The following is a 23,280-nucleotide window of genomic DNA, read 5'->3' as shown; positions in this document are numbered from 1 at the left end:
AGATAATCTGTGTGTTCACAATTTCAGAATTAATTGCACTGAGATTTTAAAACAGATATTCCTCATCTTAAGCAGAACACCAAGTACCGGTGCTATTCAATTGGTCAGGCAGCATCCAGGAAGGGAATAGACTGATGAGATTTCGGGACCCTTTTTAAGATTGGAGTAGTAGGGAGGGGGGGTTAAAGCTGGAAAAGGGAGGCGGGGGTTGGACAAGGCTTGGCAAGTAATGGGTGGATACTGGTGATGGGACAGATGGTTTGAGAATGTAACAACGTCTAGTGGTAATAAGGGGGTAGTTGTCAGTCCACAAAATAAGTTGATAAGAAGGGGCATTCAGATAGGAGGCACACTATGGTGGGTGGCATTTTGGGGCAGGGTGCACATTGAGGCAGAGGTCACAGCGAAGTGGGAGGGGGGTGCACTACGATAGAGGGCACCGAGACAGGAGTTACTTAAAGGTAGGGGAGCATCGAGAGAGGAGCCACACAGAAATAGGATTCCCAATGGGCGGCATGGTGGCACAGCTGTAGAGTTATTGCTTTACTGCTAGAGACCTGGGATCGATCCCGACTACGGGTGCTGTCTGTACGGAGTTTGTACATTCTCCCCATGACCTGTGTGGTTGTCTCCGAGATCTACGGTTTCCTCCCACACTCCAAAGACCTACAGGATTAATTGGCTTGATGTAAATGTAAAATTGTCCCCAGTTTGTGTGCATTGGATATTGTTAATGTGCGGGGATCGCTGGACAGTGTGGACGCGGTGGGCCGAAGGGCCTGTTGCCGCACTGAACTAAACTAAACATTGAAACAGGGGCTACGGTAAGGGAAGTAAAACAACCATCCATTGGAAGCCATTCCTCATTGGATTGTTGACGGATAGATTCGTGAATGATGAATCAATACAATGCACATTTTAGCCGATAGCAAGGAAGAGAGAAGAGAACAGTGATTTGGGGCTGTCAGTTTATTGTAACATTGCTACAAGCTCTCAACTACAAATGAAGGCATTTCTCCACAGTATGAAGAAATCCTGCCCTGGGCACCAGTCCATCAGCTCTTATCCTATTAATTCTATTCTTTGCAAAAGAAAAAGTCAATCTAACCCATAAGATGTAAACTAGGACTGGGCTGGGCTGAGAAAGGCAAGATAACATTTTTTATCTTAACGTAAAGGTTAGGCAATAGAAAAAGAAAATCAGAATGTAATAACAAGGAACTGCAGATGCTGGTTTATACCAAAGACAGACACAAAATGCTGGAGTGGCTCAGCGGGTGAGGCAGCATCTCTGGTGAACATGGGTAGGCAACGTTTCAGTTCGGAGCCAGCCTTTTGTTTCTATCTTTAGAAAAAAAGTCATCTTGTGTTATTGAAAAAAATGATAAGGAGAATAAAGAAGGGATAAATGGTGCAAAAGATTTGAGAAAGCACATGTAGATAGTAGATGCTTCAATTTCACTTGGGAATGTTCCTTGGATTTTTCAATAAGAATTATTATTGCTGCAGAAAAGGTGTTTTTGGTGCTTTCTACACACATCAAGTGAGCAGAAAATTATCAGAGGCAGTTATCTAAAGAAATCTCTTTACACTTGCTGAGAGTCTAACCTATTCCCAGAGTTCTTTAAATTGAGTCTTTAATGAGTTTTTTTCATCTGGTAATACATATCTTTGTGCTCTCTGGGCTCTGTCTCACTTCTGTGGCCTGCTTTGGAATGAACCAAAGACCTAGAGAAAGGCAATGCAATTGTACAGAGATTTGACAGCTTCTCTCACTTCAGGTCATTTTCTCAATTTACAAGATTCTCAAGAAGTTCATAAGTTATAGGTGCCGAATGAGGCCATTCAGCCCATCAAGTCTACTCCATCAGTCTACTCCATTCATGGCTGATCTATCTTCTCCTTTCAACCCCATTCTCCTGCCTTCTCCCCATAACCCTGACACTCACACTAATCTAGAATCTGTCAATCTCAGCCTTAAAAATGGGGTGGAAGATTGCAACCTTCACGTGGTCTGGCCTGCTTTGACAAATGCAATCAATCAAGTAAGATCAAATAGAACAAGTTGTCCTACAACCTTAGGCTGTGCACGCCATACGCAAGATGAAGAAGCCTTAAAAAATATCCATTGACGTCCTCCGCAGCCATCTGTGGCAATGAATTCCACAGATTCACCACCCTCTGACAAAAGTAATTCCAAATCCTTCTGTAACAATTGGGCAGTCAATATTAATTATTTCTAACCCTGCAGAGTCTTGCTTTGAAAGATTCTTTATCTGATCAGGCCAGAAAAATTGCTCCAGGAACCACAGGAACTGATACTCAGCTCAGTTTCCAGCAGTATTCCAGACTCACTCAAGCTTTAGCTTCTCAAGTTGAACACAAAAGAAATTCTCACAACAAAACCATAATATAATATTTTAAAATTCGTTATTTGAGTTGAGTTGAGTTTATTATTACCTGTACTAAGGAACAGTGAAAATCTTTTTTGTTGCGAGCTGCCCAGTCGGTGGAAAGACTTTACATGATAGCAATCAAGCCTTCCACAGTGTACGTATGCAGGATAAAGGGAATAACAATTAGCACAAGATAAAGTGCAGTAAAGTTCAATTAAACAAAGTCAGAGAGTCTCCAATGAGGTAGATGGTAGCTCAGAACCGCTCTCTAGTTGGTGATAGGATGGTTCAGTTGCCTAAAAAATGCCGGGTAGAAACATTCCCTGTACCTGAAGGTGTATGTTTTCCGTACCCCTTGCTTGATGGGAGGCAGAGAGGAGGGAATGAGATTCATCCTCGATAATGCTGGGGGCCTTGCTAAGGCAGCGTAAGATGTAGATGGAAGGGAGATCGGTTTGCGTGATGGTCTGGGCTGCATCCTAAAACCAAAACCCAGCCACCATTGGCAAGGTTTACTGCAGATACATTGTTCATAAGTTCATAAGTGATAAGAGTTGAATTAGGCCATTCGGCCCTTCAAATCTACTCCACCATTCAATCATGGCTGATCTATCTTTCCCTCTCAACCCCATTCTCTCCCCGTAACCATAACCAATAGCATCCATACTAATCAAGAATCTATCTATCTCTGCCTTAAAAATATCCACTGACTTCACCTTCACAGCCTTGCGTGGCAATGAATTCCACATAGTGGATTCACTACCATATAGTGGCTTTTGAAATGGAATTGAAACTCTTTCCTCACTCTGATCATCCTGATCATTGGTTGAGATACTGCTGTCACTCTGAAGTTCCCCGTTTACAGGTAGTTCTACTACAACACAATAGTTGTGTTCCTAAGCAACCACATGTTATAGAAAATCGCATCATAAAAATAATCGTGTCAATGGGGGGAACGTGGTTTATGGGGCTTGAGAGTTCAGACTCACAATAACAAAGTTATTTTTCCTGCAAGATTTTCAAGAGTAAAGGCCCTTTAAATAACAATTAGTTTATTTTTTTGTTAAAATAAAGCTGCATTTTACATTGCTAAATAATGGAGTAGCATTGCACAAATGTCAAGGAAGTGATCACTTATCAATATCAATGGCCTCCTCAGTTAAAGTAGCTGTGTTCTTGATGGATAATGGTGTCACATCACTGCAGGTAGGTTACATGGAAACAGTTTTTTTCCCCCCTGGAGATTTATCTTCCTAAAACAGCTTTTTTTCCTGATTATCAATTTAGAAAGTAACTTTTAAGTGGTTCTCCACTTCCCGATCGAAAGCACATTGTAACCAATTCGGCCCGTTTAATTTTAAAAAAAGAGTCCCTCATTCATCAATCGGGTTATATCCAATTCACAACATGTTATTTTATCTGCTCACACGATGTAGATATCATGGACAATATTGTCTGCTATTAATTATAACTCTGGAGACTATTGAGGTTCAACCACTTCCAAAGGTCTAGAGTCACAAATAGGTCAATCTGAATAAGGTTGGCAGATTTCCACCCCCAAAGGACATTAGTAAAGCCGAGGGGTTTTACAAACAAGTAATATCATGGTGACCATTAATGAAACAAGCTCTTTTCTTAAATAAATATGCATTTAGTTACTCTATTGCCATGGTGGGATTCAAGCTCACATCTTTGGGTCAATAGTCCAGTATTTAGGCTTTTATCCAACAAATTACCCTGAAGAATTGTTCCAACCCAAAACGTCACTCATCCTTTTTCTCCTGAGATACTGCCTGACTGGCTGAGTTACTCCAGCACTTTGTGTCCAAATTAACCTCAATGTTACACATTCCAAGATCAAAGCAAGTTATTGGTGATTCTTCAGAAACAAAGAACTACAGATGCTGTTTTGCACAAAAGGACACAAAGTGCTGGAGTAACTCAGTGGGTCAGGCAGCATCTCTGGAGAACTTGAATAGGTGATGTTTCAGGTTGGGACTCTTCCTCAAACTAAGACTTTGAAAAAAGGTCCCAACCTGAAACATCACCTATCCATGTGCTCCAGCAATGCTGCCTGACCCACTGAGTTACTCCAGCACCTTGTATCCTATTGGTGATTCCGCTATTTTTTTTACTGTTCTTTCTGATTTTTAATGACATATCAATTACCATTTCATATTTACATTGTCTCTCCAAAAGGAAGTTGTTTCCATCTTTTCTCCCACATAAATTTGATTATCCATTTTTCCTGTTGGCTTCTGAATGTAGCCTCCTCTCTGCCAGTTTACTTAATGGTATTTTTCATCAGGCGTAGTTTAGTTTGGTTTAGTTTAGAGATACAGTGCAGAAACAGGCACATTGGCCCACTGAGTCTTCACAGACCAGCGATCGGTAGTCATGAAATGCTTTGAGAAGCTGGTGAAGAATCACATCTGCGCCTTCCTCCCTCGGAACATGGACCCGTTGCAGTTCGCATACCGTCCGAACAGGTCCACGGACGATGCGGTCTCCCAGGTCTTGTACACCGCTCTCTCCCATCTGGACAGCCAGAAGGGGGGCTACATGAGGATGCTGTTCATAGACTACAGTTCAGCCTTCAACACGATAGTCCCCACCAGACTGGCCGGGAAGCTACTGGAATTGGGGCTCAACACCTCCCTGTGTGCCTGGGTCCTGGACTTTCTCACCGCCAGGCCCCAGGTAGTCAAGATGGGAGGGAATACATCGCGTCCCTCACCCTGAGCACAGGATCGCCCCAGGGTTGCGTCCTCAGCCCCCTATTGTACTCCCTGTACACACATGACTGTGTGGCTAGGTTCAGCTCCAATTCAATAATTAAGTTTGCTGATGACACTGTGGTGGTGGGCCTGATCTCAGACAATGATGAGAAGGCCTACCGGGAGGAGGTGGCTGATCTAGCACTCTGGTGCCAGGAGAACAGCCTCCTCTTGAACATCAAAAAAACGAAGGAGCTGATCATGGACTTTAGGAGGGCACATCATCCGAGGACGTACACTCCATTGAGTATAAATGGGGATCCTGTGGTTAGGGTGAACTGTTTTAAATATCTGGGAGTCCACATCTCTGAGGATATGACATGGCCTCAGCACTGGTGAGTAAGGCAAGGCAGCGCCTTTACCACCTCAGGCAATTGAGGAAATTCAGAGTGTCTCCAAGGATCCTACAGTGCTTCTACGCAGCGGCGGTGGAAAGCATCTTGTCCGGGAACATTACCATCTGGTTTGAGAATTGCTCTGCCAAGGACAAGAAGGCTCTGCAGAGAGTAGTGCGTTCGGCCGAACGCACTATGGGAACTTCACTCACCCCCCTGCAGGAACTATACAACAGGAGGTGCAACTCCAGAGCAAACAAAATCATGAGAGACCTCTTCCACCCCTGCAACGGATTGTTCCAGCCGCTACGGTCAGGCAAACGCCTCCGTTGCCATGCAGTGAGAACGGAGAGGTTGAGAAGGAGTTTCTTCCCAGAGGCAATTCGGACTGTAAACGCCTATCTCACCAGGGACTAACTCTACAGAACGTTTTTCCTTCTATTATTTATTATGTAAAAGAATATGTGTGTTATGATTGTGTTTATAATTTGTTTGGTTGTTTTGTTGTTTGTCTTTTGCACAAAAGTTCGCGAGCATTGCCACTTTCATTTCACTACACATCTCGTATGTGTATGTGACAAATAAACTTGACTTGACTTGACTTGACTCTCCATACACTAAAACCCCTGTCCCATGGTACAAATTCACTCCAAGAGTTCTCCCGAGTTTGCCCTGATTCGAACTCGGAGATTTAAGGTAATGGCCACTCATCAGTACTCGGGGCTCTCCTGGACATTTTTCAACATGTTGAAAAATCTTCACGCGTCTTCCCGTGCTTACCTGCCGTTAGCGAGTCTTCCCGAGACCTGCCTTTAGCATTAAGAGACGTCCCCGAGCACCGACGTACCCGCTACGTTCATTCTCCGTGCTTACCACAAGTTTGATTTTTTTTAAACTCGGGAGAGCTCTTGGAATGAACTCGTACTGTGGGACAGGGCTTTAACACTATCCGACACACTGGAGATAATTTATCATTTTTACTGCCAATTCAAAATCATTGACTGAATGACATAACCTGTTACACAATGTCCCACTTAGGGATAGTCTTTAAACCATTGAGGGCCCCATTGTTATAGCATCAATAAATTTTGCATCGTGAAACTGTTGTGCAGACTGCAGATGCTGGAGTCTCGAGAAAAACATAAAGTGCTGGAAGAACTGAACAGGTCAGGCAGCATCTGTGGAGAGAATGGACGGGTGACTTTTCAGGTCAGGACCCTTCAATGGGTCTGGAAAAGGGACCCGACCCAAAACATTGTCTGTCTATTCCCTCCACAGATGCTGCCTGACCCTCTGAGTCTTGGTAATGTTATGCAGTTTTTTAATTGCCAACTGCCGTTTGTGGTGGAAGATGTAATAGCCCATAAATTCCCATATTTTACAATGATTGCTAACTTTCACTCAATGATGACCATCTATGACTTTAGAGATACAGCGTGGAAACAGGCCTTTCAGCCCATCGAGTCCACGCCGACCAGCGATCACCCCCGACACTAACACCATCCACATTCTAGAGACAATTTACAGAAGCCAATTAACTGACAAACCAGAACGTCTTTGGAGTGACTAGCAGTCACTAATGCTGTGCAGGGAAATGTGGCAGATAATGCAAGCACGCTGCAATATGGTTTGAACACCAGATCATTTCCTCATATAATTACATGAAATGTTTCACATTTACTTTTGTCCAATCTCTCATGAATTTCCAGCTGTACGGCTTCAGTGATTTTGAGTGTCATCTTAGATTATGTGTTTCAATTTGGACATTGAGTATAAAAGTCATGATGTAGCTCTATAAGCCTTTGCTTAGGTGCATTTGGAGTATTGTGTGCAGTTCTGGTCGCCCCATTACAGGAAGGATGTGGAAACTTTGGAGAGGATGCAGAAGAGGTTGACCAGTATACTGCCTGAATTAGGGGATTTTACTTCGGAGTCACGTGAGTGATTCCGCGAAGAACCTCTGTCGTTATCCAGGGAATTATCAAACAGAGCAGACCAGGAACACCTAATCCAGTCGTGGAATTCCGGGCTTACCCGCCAGACACACGGTTATGTGCCATGACCCTATTATCCTACATAGACACAACCAAAATATTCGAGGGAGATGAAAAGCCTTGTGGGTCAGTCATAAAAAACCTTATGGTCCGGTGACGAGCCATTTCGAGATGGCTCAAGCAGGTGCTAAAAGCTGCTGGGATAAAAACTAACATGTACAAATTTCATTCCACCAGGGCAGCATCCACGTCGACGGCTAAAAGAATGGACGTGCCTATAAACCACATCCTGGCTACAGCAGGATGGTGGGGGGAAAGACCGTTCAGAAATTTTATAATAAGCCATTGGCAAAACCTGTTTTATTTGCAGGAAAGATTTTACAAACTGCAAATATTTAATTTAAGCCCAGGGGAGCAATTTAATTTCTTTGTTGTTATTGTTAAAAAATACCATTGTGTTTCTACAAACAGATTCATTGGTTGGTTATGATAACACACTTCCTCCCTCAAAGACTTCGGCAGTGATGTAGTAATAACTATTACACGGTTTGAAATCACAGAGCTTTGAAATCTTCACGGAATCACTCACGTGACTCCGAAGTAAAATAGTAAGATTAAACGAGAACTTACCAGTTTGAAGTTTGATCTGTATTTTATGAGGAGTTACGATGAGGGATTACGTGCCCTCCGCTCCCACCCTCAATAATATGGGTCAAATTCATAAACTGATGTGTCTTTACTATGTTTACTTCAATAACTGTGTCTATCTGTGATTCCACACCGCTGCTTTGAAGTATGCCGCGCATGCGTGCTGAACGGGTTCTTCACGTAATCCCTCATCGTAACTCCTCATAAAATACAGATCAAACTTCAAACTGGTAAATTCTCGTTTAATCTTACTATTTTATCTACAAGGAGTGGTTGGACAAATCTGGATTGTTTTCTTTAGCACACTGGATGTTGAAGTATATAAAATTACGAGAAGCATAGATAGGGTAGAGAGGAGCACCTTTCTCTCCGGGTGGAAATGTCAAAGACTAGAGGGTGAGAGAAACAAAGTTTAAAGGATATGTGCAGGGCATGTTTTTCACATCGAGGATGATGGGGTGTCTGGAATGCGCGGCCATGGGTGGTTTAGTTTAGTTCAGAGATACAGCGCGAACACTGGCCCTTCGGCCCACCAAGTCCGCGTCGACCAGCGATCCTAGCACTATCCTACACACTAGGGAAGCCAATTAACCTACAAACTAGTACGTCTTTGGAGTATGAGAGGAAACCAGAGCACCCGGAGAAAACCCACAATGTCACGGGGACAATGTATAAACTCCGTACAGATAGCACCCATAGCCAGGATCGAACTCGGGTCTCTGGCGATGCAAGACAGCAACTCGATCGCTGCGCTCTCATGCCTTCCACAGTGGTGGACACAGAGACAGTAGTATTAAAGAGGCTTTCAGATAGGCACATGGCAATGCAGGGAAATGGATCATCTGCAGGCAGGTGACATTAGTTTATCTTTGCATTATATTCAGCACAGACATTGTGGGTCAAAGGGTTTATTCCTGTCCTGTAAATTTCAAAGTGTAGGAAGAAACTGCAGATGCTGGTTTAAATTGAAGATAGACATAAAAAGCTGGAGTAACTCAGCGGGACAGGCAGCATCTCTGGAGAGAAGGATTGGGTGACATTTCAGGTTGAGACCCTTTTTCAGTCTGAATTTGGGCTTGACATTTCAGTCTGACATTTCGGGTTGAGAAATAAGGGTCTCGACACGAAACGTCATGTATTCCTTCTGTCCAGAGATGCTGCCTGTCCCGCTGAGTTACTCCAGCTATTTGTGTTTATCTGCAAATTTCAATGTTCTATGTTCTGGCATGGGACTTCTGACCAACAGATGAAATTGCTATGACACAGAGCTTGGAAGGGACCCTCAAAAATCAACTAAAGCAATCAGTCTATTTGCACCCCATCCCCTCAATTCATCAAGGGTGATCTATGACAACAATGCATTACACAGGAGGCATTTCATTGAAATAACCTATCTTCTAGGACCATAGTATCTGAACTCTATTCTTTACCATCTAAAGAACAAGGCCATCAGACAAACATGAATATCACCAGACCCTGTCTAAGTCACTTATTATCCTGACTACATCATGGTTCCTCTCTCTGAGAACACTATCAGTGCTTTTCAGTGAGACTACAGTAGTTTAGTTAAGTTTAAATTTACAGTGTGAAACTGGCCTTTGGCCCACTAAGTCTGTGCTGACCAACGATCACCTGCATACACTTGTTCTACACTAGTTATCCCAGTTTTGCACCCTACACACTAGAGGCAATTTACATATGCCAATTAACCGACAAACCTGAAAGTCTTTGGAAGAGCAACAACTTACTAAAAATTAAAATTAAAGAATAAACAAAATCACTTAACTATGCTTTTTACTCAAATTCAGCAATCCCCAATCAGATATTTTTCCATCGGACTCAGTGATGAGACCAGCAACAGGATTAGAATGGGATGTCAACTGCACACATGAAAACCAATGCATCCTAAGCCACATTGCCAATGGTGAAGAGTAAAGAGTTAACACTGTTTCATTGTCATATGCCCCAAACAGGTATTCTTACTTGGAGCAGCACAACAGAATATGTAAATATAGTACTCTGTAAACAATATAATAAACAAAAAAAGGTTCAAAGAGAAAAAAATATATATATATCAGGGAAACATAGAAAATAGGTGCAGGAGTAGGCCATTCCGCCCTTCGAGCCAGCAATATGATCATGGCTGATCATCCAAATTTAGTATCCCATTCATGCTTTCTCCCCATATCCTTTCTCCCCATTTCCGTAGCTTTCTCCCCATATCCCCATAGCATGGCTTAAGAGCTATATCTAACTCTCTCTCCCGAAACGTCACCCGTTCCTTCTCTCCAGAGATGCTGCCTGTCCCGCTGAGTTGCTCCAGCATTTTGTGTCGTTTTTCAGTATATATATATGTACCATATATATGTGTGTGTGTATAGATTGAACTATGTATATATATGTGTGTGCGTGTGTGTGCGTGTGTGTGTGTGTGTGTGTGTGTGTGTGTGTGTGTGTGTGTGTGTGTGTGTGTGTGTGTGATATATGTATACATATATATTGAACTATGTATATATATGTATGTACACACACATTAATCAAACAAACAATAATTGTGCAGAAAGACAAAACCAATGCCCCCAAGTCTATGTAGTTAAGAGCTTATTTGGAGGTTGTGGTGTTTAATAGCTGTAGGGCTGGAGCCATGACACTAGTTAGATAAATGCCGAGTTAGATATGGGAAGATTGCGTTATATAGAACTAGATGGTATGTTTGTATGAATATTAAATTATCTCCAGATAACTAATCAATGTAATGTTTTTTCTTTTTTTTTATTTAGTAAGTGAACCACACGGTCTTATCCCAATTTTTTTTATTTATTTACTTCCCCTATCTACTTATTTTTTTTATTTTGATTGCTGTTGTTCTTACTTTGTTTTAGTTATGGTGATGGTGTTGCACTGTATTGTATATATCTGTTAAAAATCAATAAATATTTAAGTGAAAAAAAAGGGCTGGATGGGATGGCTGTTCCCAAACCTGGACATTACAGTTTTCAGGCTCCTGTATCTTCTTCCCGATGGCAGGAGAGGTATGAGTGGGTGGCCAGGGTGGTGGTGTGGGGTGGTGTTCACACTGGAACCACCAGACACAACCAAGATAACCCAGGTTTTATTCCAATTCTACTACGTATAAACATAATGAACATCCATATTATTGTGGGAAATATTCTCCTTATGGAGTGTACATGGGAGAATATTTTTTTGTTTCATGATACCCCAAACATCTGCAAGAGCTGGAAACACAAGGAACTGCAGATGCTGGAATCTTGAGCCACTAAATGCTGGAGCACCTCAGCAGGTCAGGCACCATCTGTGGAGGGAATGAGAGATGACATTTTGCATCTGGACCCTTCTTCAGACTGACTCAGTCTTGAATCAATGTGAAGGAGTCCCCCAACACAAAACATCGTCTGTCCATTCCCACCAAAGGTGCCAACCGAGTTCCTCCAGAACTTTTGTTTTTTTTGTTGTTTTTTGTTTTAATCCACATGAGCTTGCAACCTTCCACTGCATTCAGTCATTCGAGGCCAGCAAAAAGGCCAGGCTTTACAACCCACTTTGTACCAAGTTAGATCATTGCAATCAGTGCAGTTCTTTGAGGATACACAAAAACGCTGGAGAAACTCAGCGGGTGCAGCAGCATCTATGGAGCGAAGGGAAAAGGCAACATTTCGGCACGAAATGTTGCCTGTTTTCTTCGCTCCATAGATGTTGCTGCATCCGCTGAGTTTCCCCAACATTTTTCTGTACCTTCGATTTTCCAGCATCTGCAGTTCCTTCTTAAACAGTTCTTCGAGGAACCTGAATGGTGTCAGCTACTGGAAAGAGGATCCGGTAAAGGAAAGCCTGGAGTGACTTTCACGATTCGCTGCTACCCAGGACTGTACCACCCTGCTGGAATGCACAATGAGCAATGGTTATGCCGTGACTCCCTGCAGCTGAAAATCTGCCAAGATCCACTTCCCAGGAGGACACCTGGAGGATCGAATGTAGAAACAAAGAACTGCAGATGCTGGTTACCCCAAAGATAGACACAAAGTGCTGGAGTAACACAACAGGTCAAGCAGCATCACCAGAGATAAAGGATGGGTGACTTTTTTCTCTCCAGAAAACAAGAACCTTTTTCTCCAGAGATGCCGCCTGGCCCGTAGAGACATCCAGCACTCTGTGTCTACTTGAAGGAGGATGGGACCCAAACATCTTCAGCTTACCGCAGGCAAGAGAATGAATTAAAAGCCTTGGAAGAGGATGGAAAGAATCAGATGTTGTCATGTTGAGATTCTGTTGAAAAGCATCCTCCCTTCTGTTCCAAAAATGAAATGGCCTTTAATAAGTATTGTTTTTATATTTAATTATTACTTACTTTGTTGTTGCTACTGGTACTTTCTGGCAATTATATAAATGTTTATTTGAAGATACGTTCTTGCTAAAATGCCATTTCATTGTATGGAACAGAATGGAGGATGCTTTGCAAAAAAAATCTCAACATGTTGTCAACATCTTTCTCAAACGATGTTTCACCTGAAACATGAATTTAGTTTTTCTCTCTCTTCAAGTAAGCTGCTTGACCTGCTGAGTGTTTCCAGTTTAAAATGCCAATGTAGCTGAGACAGGCAACCCCTTGCTTGGCCTAAAGTCTCCTATTAACTGGTTCTTTCACCAGAGTCTCTGGATCAAACCCATCCAGCACTTCACTCTATCAAAGTCTTTGCTACCTGTACCTTTGTGGTTTCCCCCTTTGGTACAATCTCTAGTGCCCACCTGTGTGGTATCTCACCACCCACGTCGATATACCTATGTGGTGACACTGCCAATCCACAGTGCCCTCTGGGTGGTATTTCACTGCCCATTTCTACACACACTTGGGTTTTACCTCACGGCCCATCACTACACACATCTGTGTGGTACCTCACTGCCAATTGACAATGTCCACCTGGTTGGTAGACGAGGATGTCATCCAGATAAATGAAGCCAAAAAGGTTCAGCATGTCCTGGAGCGCATCATTAACCAGAACCTGGTCAGGCCGAAGGGCACTTTTTGTTATGTTGAAGTGCGTTTTTTATGGGTTTATTTAATGTCTTTATGTGGGGGAAGAGGGTACGGTAAGGGGGATACCATCCTTCAGTCGCTTCCTGGAGAGGATGCGAATATTATTCGAGTCGCATCCTTGCCCCCCCCCCCCCCCAACCCCCCAGCGACCTACATACTGGATTGGCGCGGCCTTCCTACCGGGACCGACCAGAGCTCCAGCAGCAGCAGCAGTGGCGCAGCATTGGAAACATCGTGGGGCGGGCGATGCCTTACCGGGAGTCGCGTTTGGCACTGCGGAGTGCTGGGCCTGCTGCACCGACATCGCGGAGCTGTGGTTCGTGGAGCTCCCAACGCGGGCGGCGCTGATCAACATGGCGGAGTCCTGCGACTCCGCCCGGCTCGGCCTGTGGACTCGGGAGCCGCGGACTCCGGTGGGAGGTGGCTGATCTGGAGGTCCGGGCCGCTGAGGATGTTCTCCGTCGGGGTTCGGCGTCGGTGTTCCATCATCCCGGCGTGAGGGCCTGAGCATCGGGACGTCCGGGGGGGCGACTGCGGGTGCTCGGGAGGCCCGCGACCACGGGTGAACATCTGAGGGGAGGCTGGCTGGACTATGGTACCTTCCTCAACTTTGGTGCCACTGTGTTGTGTTGTAGTTATGTTGTGTCGTCGACTTCTGTGTTCGTGCATTTTTAAACGTTTAATATGTTTTATTTATTTATTATTTATTTAGTTTTTATGATACTTGATTGTAAGGAAAATTCATTTCATTGTCTCTAATATGAGATAATGACAATAAATTGAATAAATACAATTACGAGGTACTCGTAATGCTGGGTGTGTTGAAGGCTGTCTTCCACTTGTTTCCTTCCTTGATGCGAACCAAATGGCAGGCATTGCGTTGATCCGGCTTGGTAAACATGTTGGCATGCTGCAGGCAGTTGAAGACAGAGGAGATGAGTGGCAAGGGATAACAGTTCTTGACAGTGATGTCATTCAGGCCTCGATAGTCAATGCAAGGGCGGAAGAGGATGATGGATGAATTAAACCAGCTGCCAGAGACTCCAAAATGTATCTCTCCATGGCGTTGGTCTCAGGAGCAGAGAACAAGTACAGACGAGTACAGTGGGGTGGGGAAGTACTGGATAATAACTCAATAGCACGATCATAATGGCAGTGAGGAGGTAAAGAGATGGCTCAGAACTTACAGAAGACCTCTTTCAGGTCAAGATATTCGGATGGTACTTTGAACAGGTCAAGATTTTCACTGGAGATCTTGCCAGTGACCAGTTTACTGTGGGGTTGTGAGTAGTCAGCCAAGGCCAACACAGAACGACAGGGGCATGAGGTGAATTTAGCAGGAGCAACTGAATTCTCTCCGGTGGTATCCATTAATACAAAGTTCTAGAGGGAGAGTAGAGAGTGAAGTCATATAAATTATTCTTCCATCAAGTGCACTGGCTTGGCAGGGTTCTTCTACTTTAACGGTAGGAATCAAATATTTCCGATTAACAGTGATATCAATGCTATCATCTGCCCCCGAGTCAATCAGAGCATTAAGTTTCAATAGCGGGTCTCCAAAGCGTACCATAATCAGAGTCAGTCTGGTGGGAATAGGAAGGAAATAAACCTTGCTCACCCATAATCCCTCTCTTGCTGGGGAGTGTTGGCTTTTACCGAGCAAGCAGCGATGAAGTGTCCGCTACCTCCACAACACCTCTCCCGTATGTGTCTCTGGCGCCCGGCCTCGCTCAGCCTGGTGCGGCCAATCTGCATATGCTATCCCTCCACTGGATCAGGACCGGGATGCATGGGGCTTCTTCCTGAGGAAAGTGAGACAATCGGCTCACCATGACGAGAGGATTGTGATGGGCAAGGACACGGTTTGAGAGCCGCTGATAGATTGTCTCGCTTTCGCTCTCTGAGCTGTTTATCTAACCGGACGGTTAAATCAATCAGCGCGTCCAGATCTGAGGGAAGATCCCGAGAGGCCAACCCATCCTTCAGGTTCTCGTTGAGGCCATGGATGAAGATACTGAGCAGAGCGGTATCACACCAATCACTCTCTAAAGCAGTGGTTCGAAAATCAATAGCGTAATCAGCAAATGAGCGTACCCTCTGGTGGAGATGCAGCGCCCTCTGGGCTGCCTCTTCTCCGACCAAAGGGCGGTCGAAAATCATTCTCAGCTCTGCCAAAAAACTGGCAGTCCTAGCTGTCTCTCCCAAGCAAATAAATGTACCCCAGGCTGGGTGGCACATCACTGCCCATCTCTCCATCCATCTCTACACACACCTGGGTGGTAGTACAGCACTGCCCATCACTACACACACCTGTGTGGTCCCTCACTGCCAATCATCTTTGCTGCCAACACTACCCATCTCCAGTGCACACCTGTATGTCATCTCTGTCAATCTCTACACTTCCATATGGTACCTCAGAATCTTTGGAGCCACCTATGCAGTAACTCACTCTGCCAACCTCCATAACTACCTGTGTGGCACGTCAAGCTGTACATCAGTGCCCCAGATCACCAAGGTATGACAGCCCACAGCTATGGCTGGTTGGGAGTCATTATTTACTATCCTTCTTGAACCACAAGCCCCATTCTGATCCCTCATAGAAGCTTGATCTGGGAATAGCAGGTGCGAGGTGCACATCTTAATGAATCCACATAGAGCATTAATATTTCAAATTATGATCAATTTCCAATCCTCAATGTCTTAATTTCTGGTGTTGGTTGAGCAAGTGAGTATCAAACATTAAAACATAGAACAGCACAGGAATAGGCTCTTTGGCCCACGATCTCCATGCTAACATGATGCCAAGTAAAAGTAATAGACACTAGACAATAGGTGCAGGAGTAGGCCATTCGGCATGTGATTCCTGACTTCTCTTCATATCCCTTGACTCCGCTATCTTTAAGAGCTCTATCTAACTCTCTCATGAAAGCATCCAGAGAATTGACCTCCACTACCTTCTGAGCCAGAGAATTCCACAGATTCACAACTCTCTGGGTTAAATCATATTTCCTCATCTCTGTTCTAAATGGCCTACCCCTTATTCTTAAACTGTGGCACCTGATTCTGGACTCCCCCAACATTGGGAACATGCTTCCTGCATCTAGCATGTCCAATCCTTTAATAATCTTATATGTTTCAATAAGATGTCCTCTCATCCTTCTAAACTCCAGAGTATACAAGCCCAGCTGCTCCATTCTCTCAGCATATGACAGTCCCGCCATCCCGGGAATTAACCTTGTGAATCTACACTGCACTCCCTCAATAGCAAGAATGTCCTTCCTCAAATTTGGAGACCAAAACTGCACACAATACTCCAGGTGTGGTCTGACTAGGGCCCTGTACAATTGCAGAAGGACCTCTTTGCTCCTATACTCAACTACTCTTGTTATGAAGGCCAACATGCCATTAGCTTTCTTCACTGCCTGCTGTACCTGCATGCTTACCTTCAGTGACTGATGAACAAGGACCCCCCAGATCTCGTTGTACTTCCACTTTTCCCAACTTGACACCATTCAGATAATAATCTGTCTTCCTGTTTTTGCCACCAAAGTGGATAACCTCACATTTATCCACATTAAACTGCAACTGCCATACATCTGCCCACTCACCCAACCTGTCCAAGTCACCCTGCATCTTCATAGCATCCTCCTCACAGTTTACACTGCCACCCAGCTTTGTGTCATCTGCAAATTTGCTAATGTTACTTGTAATCCCTTCATCTAAATCATGAATATATATATTGTAAATAGCTGCAATCCCAGCACCGAGCCTTGCGGTACCCCACTAAACACTGCCTGCCATTCTGAAAGGGCCCGTTAATCCCGACTCTTTGGTTCCTGTCTGCCAACCAATTTTCTATCTATGTCAGTACCCTACCCCCAATACCATGTGCTCTAATTTTGCCTTCTAATCTTTACATGCACATTATTCATGTCCCTCATTTCCCTGCATATCCATGTGCCTATCTAGTTTAGTCTTTAGTTTATAGCTAAAGCATGGAACATGCCCTTTGGTCCACCATCCATGTCGAATTACAAGGTTAATTCCCGAGATGGTGGGATTGTCATATGCTGAGAGAAAGGAGCGGCTGGATTTGTATACTCTGGAGTTTAGAAGGATGAGAGAGGATCTTATAGAAACATACAAGATTATTAAGGGTTTGGACACGCTGGAGGCAGGAAACATGTTCCCGATGTTGGGGGAGTCCAGCACCAGGGACCACTGTTTAAGAACAAGGGGTAAGCCATTTAGAACGGAGATGATGAAACACTTTTTCACATAGAGAGTTGTGAGTCTGTGGAATTCTCTGCCTCAGAGGGCGGTGGAGGCCGGTTCTCTGCACGCTTTCAAGAGAGAGCTAGATAGGGCTCTTAAAGATAACAGAATCAGGGGATATGGGGAGAAGGCAGAAACGGGGTACTGATTGGGGATGACCAGCCATGATCACATTGAATGACGGTGCTGGCTCGATGGGCCGAATGGCCTACTCCTGCACCTATTGTCTATTCTCTATTGAATATTGGTCACCCGTTCATACCATTTCTGCGTTATCCAACCTTCTCGTCCACCCTCTAAATGCTTGGGACAATTTACAGAGGACAATTAAACCATAAACCCGCACGTTTTGGAGATGTGGGAGAAAGAGGAGCACACGGAGGAAAGCTATGTGGTCACAGTGAGGACGGCCAAACTCCACACAGACAGCAGCTGGGGTCAGAATCCAACCCAGGTCTTTGGTGCTGTGAGACGGTGCCACTGTGCCGCCCTCAAAGCCTCTAAAATGCCACTATCATATCTGCCCACTACCTCCTCTGGCAGCGTGCTTCAGACACCCACCACCCGTGGTATAAAAGAACCTGGCCCGCACATTCCCTTTAAACTTTGCCCCACTTACCTTAAAGCTATTCTCTCTAGTTTAGTTTAGTGATACAGAGTGGAAACAGGCACTTTAGTCCGCTGAGTCCGCACTAACCAGCGATCCTTGCACACTTACACTATCCTATACACACTAGGGGACAATTTACAATTATACCCAACCAATTAACCTACAAACCTGTATGTTTTTGGAGTGTGGGAAGAAACCCGAGATCCTGGCATAAACTCAAGCGGGTCTGGGGGGAGAACGTACAAACTTCGTACAGACAAGCACCCTTAGTCTGTATCGAACCCGGGTCTCAGGTGCTGTAAGCCAGCAACTCTACCGCTGCGCCTCCGTGCCACACAGTCTTTGACTTTTCCACCCTGGGAAACAGGTTCTGACTGTCTACCCTATTAATGCCTCTCATGATTTTTTAATATTTCTATCAGGTCTTCCCATGGCCTCCAATGATCCAGAGAAAACAATCCAAGTTCTGAAGAAGGCCAGTACAATCAGAAGAACAACAATCCTTCTGGTTTCAGCAAGCATTCTGAAGAAAGGTCCCGACCAATAACGTCACCTATCCATGTTCTCCTGACCTGCTGTGATACTCCAGCATTTTGTATCCAGGATTGTCCAACATCTCCTCATCGCTAATGCCCTCTAAAGGGCCCGTCCCACTTTCACGATCTAATTCACGACCTTTATTAGTCGTGGACATTTTTCATCATGCTAGAGAAACGCCCCGACTTACTTGATGCCACCAGTACCTACAACTAGCATCACGGCCTGCTATGACCTACCTATGACCTCCTACGAACTTGTGACGACCATGCTTTGAGTACGAGTCAAGGGCAAGAGGTTGTGAATTAGGTCATGAAAGTGGGACAGGCCCTTAAACCAGGCAGCATTAGATTCATACAATGTTTTATCAGTGTGCAGATTAACAAATAGATCATTTATAATGTTCCTTCTTGACTCGCGGGCTTAGGGTGTACCTTACTAAAATCACATTGGAATGAGGCGCCTTCTGACAGGAAAGCTTGTGGCGTTTGATTCAAGTTAATGTTTGATTCAAGTTAGTTAGCTTGTGTTACACATCACACTCTTGCAATTAAATGTCAGGCGTGGCTCAGCGAATACCTGCCTCTGAGTCAGAAGACTGATCCTCCAGGCCCAGTGCTGAGGCTAGACCAGGGTTTCTCCAACTGTGTTCATATATCATTGGAAAGATGCACTGGAAGAGTTGAATAATGGATGGAATAAAGCCCATTTAGAGTTGGGCAATGGGAGCTGTTGGTAACTCAATTAAAGGGGGGGGGGGGGGGGGCAGAAACATGATGGGGTGGAACGGTGGTCCATTGAATGATTAATATTTAAAGTTGGCATTCAAGGGGTTAAACTTGTAAATGAGTAGTGGTGGAAATTACCGAATGGGAAGATTTCATAGAAACATAGAAAATAGGTGCAGGAGTAGGCCATTCGGCCCTTCGAGCCTGCACCGCCATTTGATATGATCATGGCTGATCATCCAACTCAGTATCCCATCCCTGCCTTCTCTCTATACCCCCTGATCCCTTTAGCCACAAGGGCCACATCTAACTCCCTCTTAAATATAGCCAATGAACTGGCCTCAACTACCTTCTGTGGCAGAGAATTCCACAGATTCACCAGATGTGTAAAAAATGATTTCCTCATCTCGGTCCTAAAATACTTCCCTCTTATCCTTAAACTGTGACCCCTAGTTCTGGACTTCCCCAACATCGGGAATAATCTTCCTGCATCTAGCCTGTCCAACCCCTTAAGAATTTTGTAAGTTTCTATAAGATCCCCCCTCAGTCTTCTGAATTCCAACGTGTACAAGCCGAGTCTATCCAGTCTTTCCTCATATGAAAGTCCTGCCATCCCAGGAATCAGTCTGGTGAACCTTCTCTGTACTCCCTCTATGGCAAGAATGTCTTTCCTCAGATTAGGATTTCGAGTCACAGAGGTGTACAACGCTGAAAAGGCCCTTTGGCCCACCTTGTCCATACTAACCAAGTTATCAAACGCATGCAAATAATACAAGTAAATGCAGCACATTTGTTTACGTTTGTTTTATAGCCGCTTTATAAACACTTCCTATCCATATATTTACCCAATATATTTGAAATGAAACTTCAAAAAAGTTCAGAAACCTCTGAGACTGGAGACCAATAGTAGTACTGGGCGAGTGTGGGGTGCTGTTATTTATCAGGGATGCCCTTTATTTTTCTACCTGAGACATAAAATCACGGGTTTAAGAAGGAACTGCAGATGCTGGAAAATCGGAAGGTAGACAAAAAATGCTGGAGAAACTCAGCGGGTGCAGCAGCATCTATTGAGCGAAGGAAATAGGCAACGTTTCGGCCCGAAACGTTGCCTATTTCCTTCGCTCCATAGATGCTGCTGCACCCGCTGAGTGTCTCCAGCATTTTTTGTCTACCTACGTTAAACCACGGACCCATTTGACCTCTCGCACAGATCCCACTCCGTTGACTGTCTGACTGTCTGAATAGCTGCGTTACAGCGTCCACCGAACGCTTTGGGGCGCTGTGAGATGGTGAAAAATCAAAGTCTACTTTCCGCATCGCTTTCATTAGCCGGTGATACTAACTTTGCCGATCGAGGTACCGCATGGGTGCGAGGAGTCACTGTCTATCACCCGACTCCAACTCCAACACAGTTCTAATCAACGACTGACTCACAAACCACAAACTATGCAACCCTTCTTTCAACAACAATACATTAAAAAGCTGTTAAAAGTTCGACAACCAACTTCCTCTGTAGAACGTAACAGACATTTCGGTTGCCGTGGAAATTGAGGTGCAAGGGACTGCAGATGCTGGAATATGGAGCAAAACTGCTGGAGGAACTTCTTAAAGGAGGGCCCCAACCAGTCTGAAGAAGGGTCCCGACCCAAAACTTCACCTATCCATGCTCTCCAGAGATGCTGCCTGGCCCGCTGAGTTACTCCAGCACATTGTGTCTTTTTCTCCCCCACAACACAAAAACAAGGTCAATTTCCCCGCAACAGATGCTGCCTGGTCCGGCTGAGTTCCTCCAGCACTTTGGCTTTTTGCATCTGCAGTTCTTTGTCTCCCTCTCCAGATGCTGCCTGGTCCGCCTGAGTTCCTCCAGCACTTTGTCTTTTTGCATCTGCAGTTCCTTGTGTCTCCCTGCCTGGGTCTGCAAGGTTCACTTAATTGAGTCTGGGAGTCGCTTACCCAACAGCAGTAGCTTGAGGTCCCGCTTCCGTCTCTTCTTTTGCTGAAGCAGCGCCTGGTTGATCTTTTTGTTGATGTCAAACGCCACCTTCTCGTCCTCTGTCATGCAGCAGGAGCAGGGGCAGCGAGGCAGGAGGCGCCGACGAGCGGCCATGTGAGCAGGGAAGCCCCGAAGCCTCGCTGTCTCACTGTCTCTCCCCACACACACACACACACACACACAACTCACTCACAGAGCTGAAACTGGGTGTAGATCGCCAAACTTCGCCTTGAATCTGCCAAGTAGAAACTTTCCCCCAACACAGAATCGACTCCAGCGACCTCCCTGCCGGTAACAGGCCGGCTATGGAAGCTTTTTGAAAGCTTCTTCTTCAGTGTGAGCAAGAGAGAGAGAGAGAAACTCCTTTAAAACTCGCGGATTGGAAGAAAATCTAGTTTCAAAACGACAGCCAAGAATCTCTGGCACGCCCACAATGAAATCATACTGAATCTGTGGCTGTCGAGTGAACTCATTTGGCGCCGGCGACTTCATCCCACTTGGAAAGTCTTGAACGACAAGTCGAGTGTGATAGATCTGGAACCAGCGTTGTGTAAACCGTGCCAGCCTTGGCGGGATGCTGGCCACAGGGGTTCAAAAGTTTACTGTGAAATTGTCTCTGCATACAGGTCAGTAAGAATATTGCCGTACATAAGTACAATCCCCGGTTAAGTACAGAATGCATAGAGACAGCTCACTATATGCAAGTCACCAGGATTTGGCACCATTTTCACCTTCTCAGCTGCAGTTGCCTCCAACTGGTCAGCCCGCAAACTGTCCTCCCTCTCCTCACCAGCCATAAGTTCAAAAGTTCATAAGTGCTAGGAGCAGAATTATGCCATTCGGCCCATCAAGCCTACTCCGCTATTCAATCATGACTGATCCATCTCTTCCTCCTAACCCCATTCTCCTGCCATCTTCCCATAACCTCTGACACCCGCACTATCTTCCCATAACCTCTGACACCCGCACTAATCAAGAATCTATCTATCTCGGCCTTAAAATATATCCATTGACTTGGCCTCCACAGCCTTGAATGAATCAGAATCACCACCCTCTGACTAAAGAAATTCCTCCTCATCTCCTTCCTAAAGGAACATTCTTTAATTCTGAGGCTATGACCTCTAGTCCTAGACTCTCCCATTATTGGAAACATCTTCAGCCTTTGTTCCCCTGGGGAGGCGCCTCCCACAGCCAACCTTGAGGGCACGGAAGATAAGACCTCACGGTTCTTCTTACTGACCCGTTATCCAGCGTCCGCAGCCGTCGCAGATTCCCTCCACCCTCCTCCCCGGTTCCCAATCACATCACATCAATGCCTCTACTTCCTGAGAAGATTACGGAGATTCGGTAGAGAGAGGATTCTCTTGAACCTCTACAGGTGTACAGTGGAGAGCATATTGGCTGGTTGCATCACGGCCTGGTTCGGCAACTTGAATGCCCAGGGGAGAAAAAAACTGCAAAAGGTTGTGAGCACTGCCTAGTCCATCACTAGCTCTGACTTCTCCACCATCGATGGGATTTACTGGAGTCGCTGCCTCAAAAAGGCAGCCAGCATCATCAGAGACCCACACCACCATGGCCACCATGGCCACACACGCATTTCACCCCTGCCATTGGGAAGGAGGTATAGGAGCCTGACAACCATAATGTACAGGTTCATGAATAGCTTCTTCCCTACAGCTCTGAACCACAAAGGTGATTATTGTTATTATTGGATAATTATTGCTTTTTTGTGTGTGTACGCACAGTGCCCTCCATAATGTTTGGGACAAAGACCCATCATTTATTTATTTGCCTCTGTACTCCACAATTAGAGATTTATAATAGAAAAAATCACATGCGGTTGAAGTGCACATTGCAGATTTTATTAAAGGCCATTTTAATACACTTTGGTTTCACCATGTAGAAATTACAGCTGTGTTTATATACCCCCC

The 23,280-nt window shown here is 44.9% G+C and overlaps 1 protein-coding gene across 1 annotated transcript in view; it reads right to left on the bottom strand.

The window, feature by feature from the left end:
- LOC129711340 (guanine nucleotide-binding protein subunit alpha-11-like) overlaps nt 1-22,282 on the bottom strand; it is a 66,635-nt gene extending 44,353 nt beyond the window's left edge. The window contains exon 1 of the mRNA XM_055658931.1: nt 21,307-22,282. Coding sequence (XP_055514906.1) covers nt 21,307-21,460 — 154 coding nt within the window. The 5' untranslated portion in view covers nt 21,461-22,282. The remainder of the gene's footprint in view (nt 1-21,306) is intronic.
- Nucleotides 22,283-23,280: the final 998 nt, after the last annotated feature.

This window comes from Leucoraja erinacea, chromosome 29, assembly GCF_028641065.1.
Source record: "Leucoraja erinacea ecotype New England chromosome 29, Leri_hhj_1, whole genome shotgun sequence".
In the NCBI taxonomy this organism is placed as follows: Eukaryota; Metazoa; Chordata; class Chondrichthyes; order Rajiformes; family Rajidae; genus Leucoraja; species Leucoraja erinaceus.
This window is presented reverse-complemented; position numbering and strand designations above follow the sequence as displayed.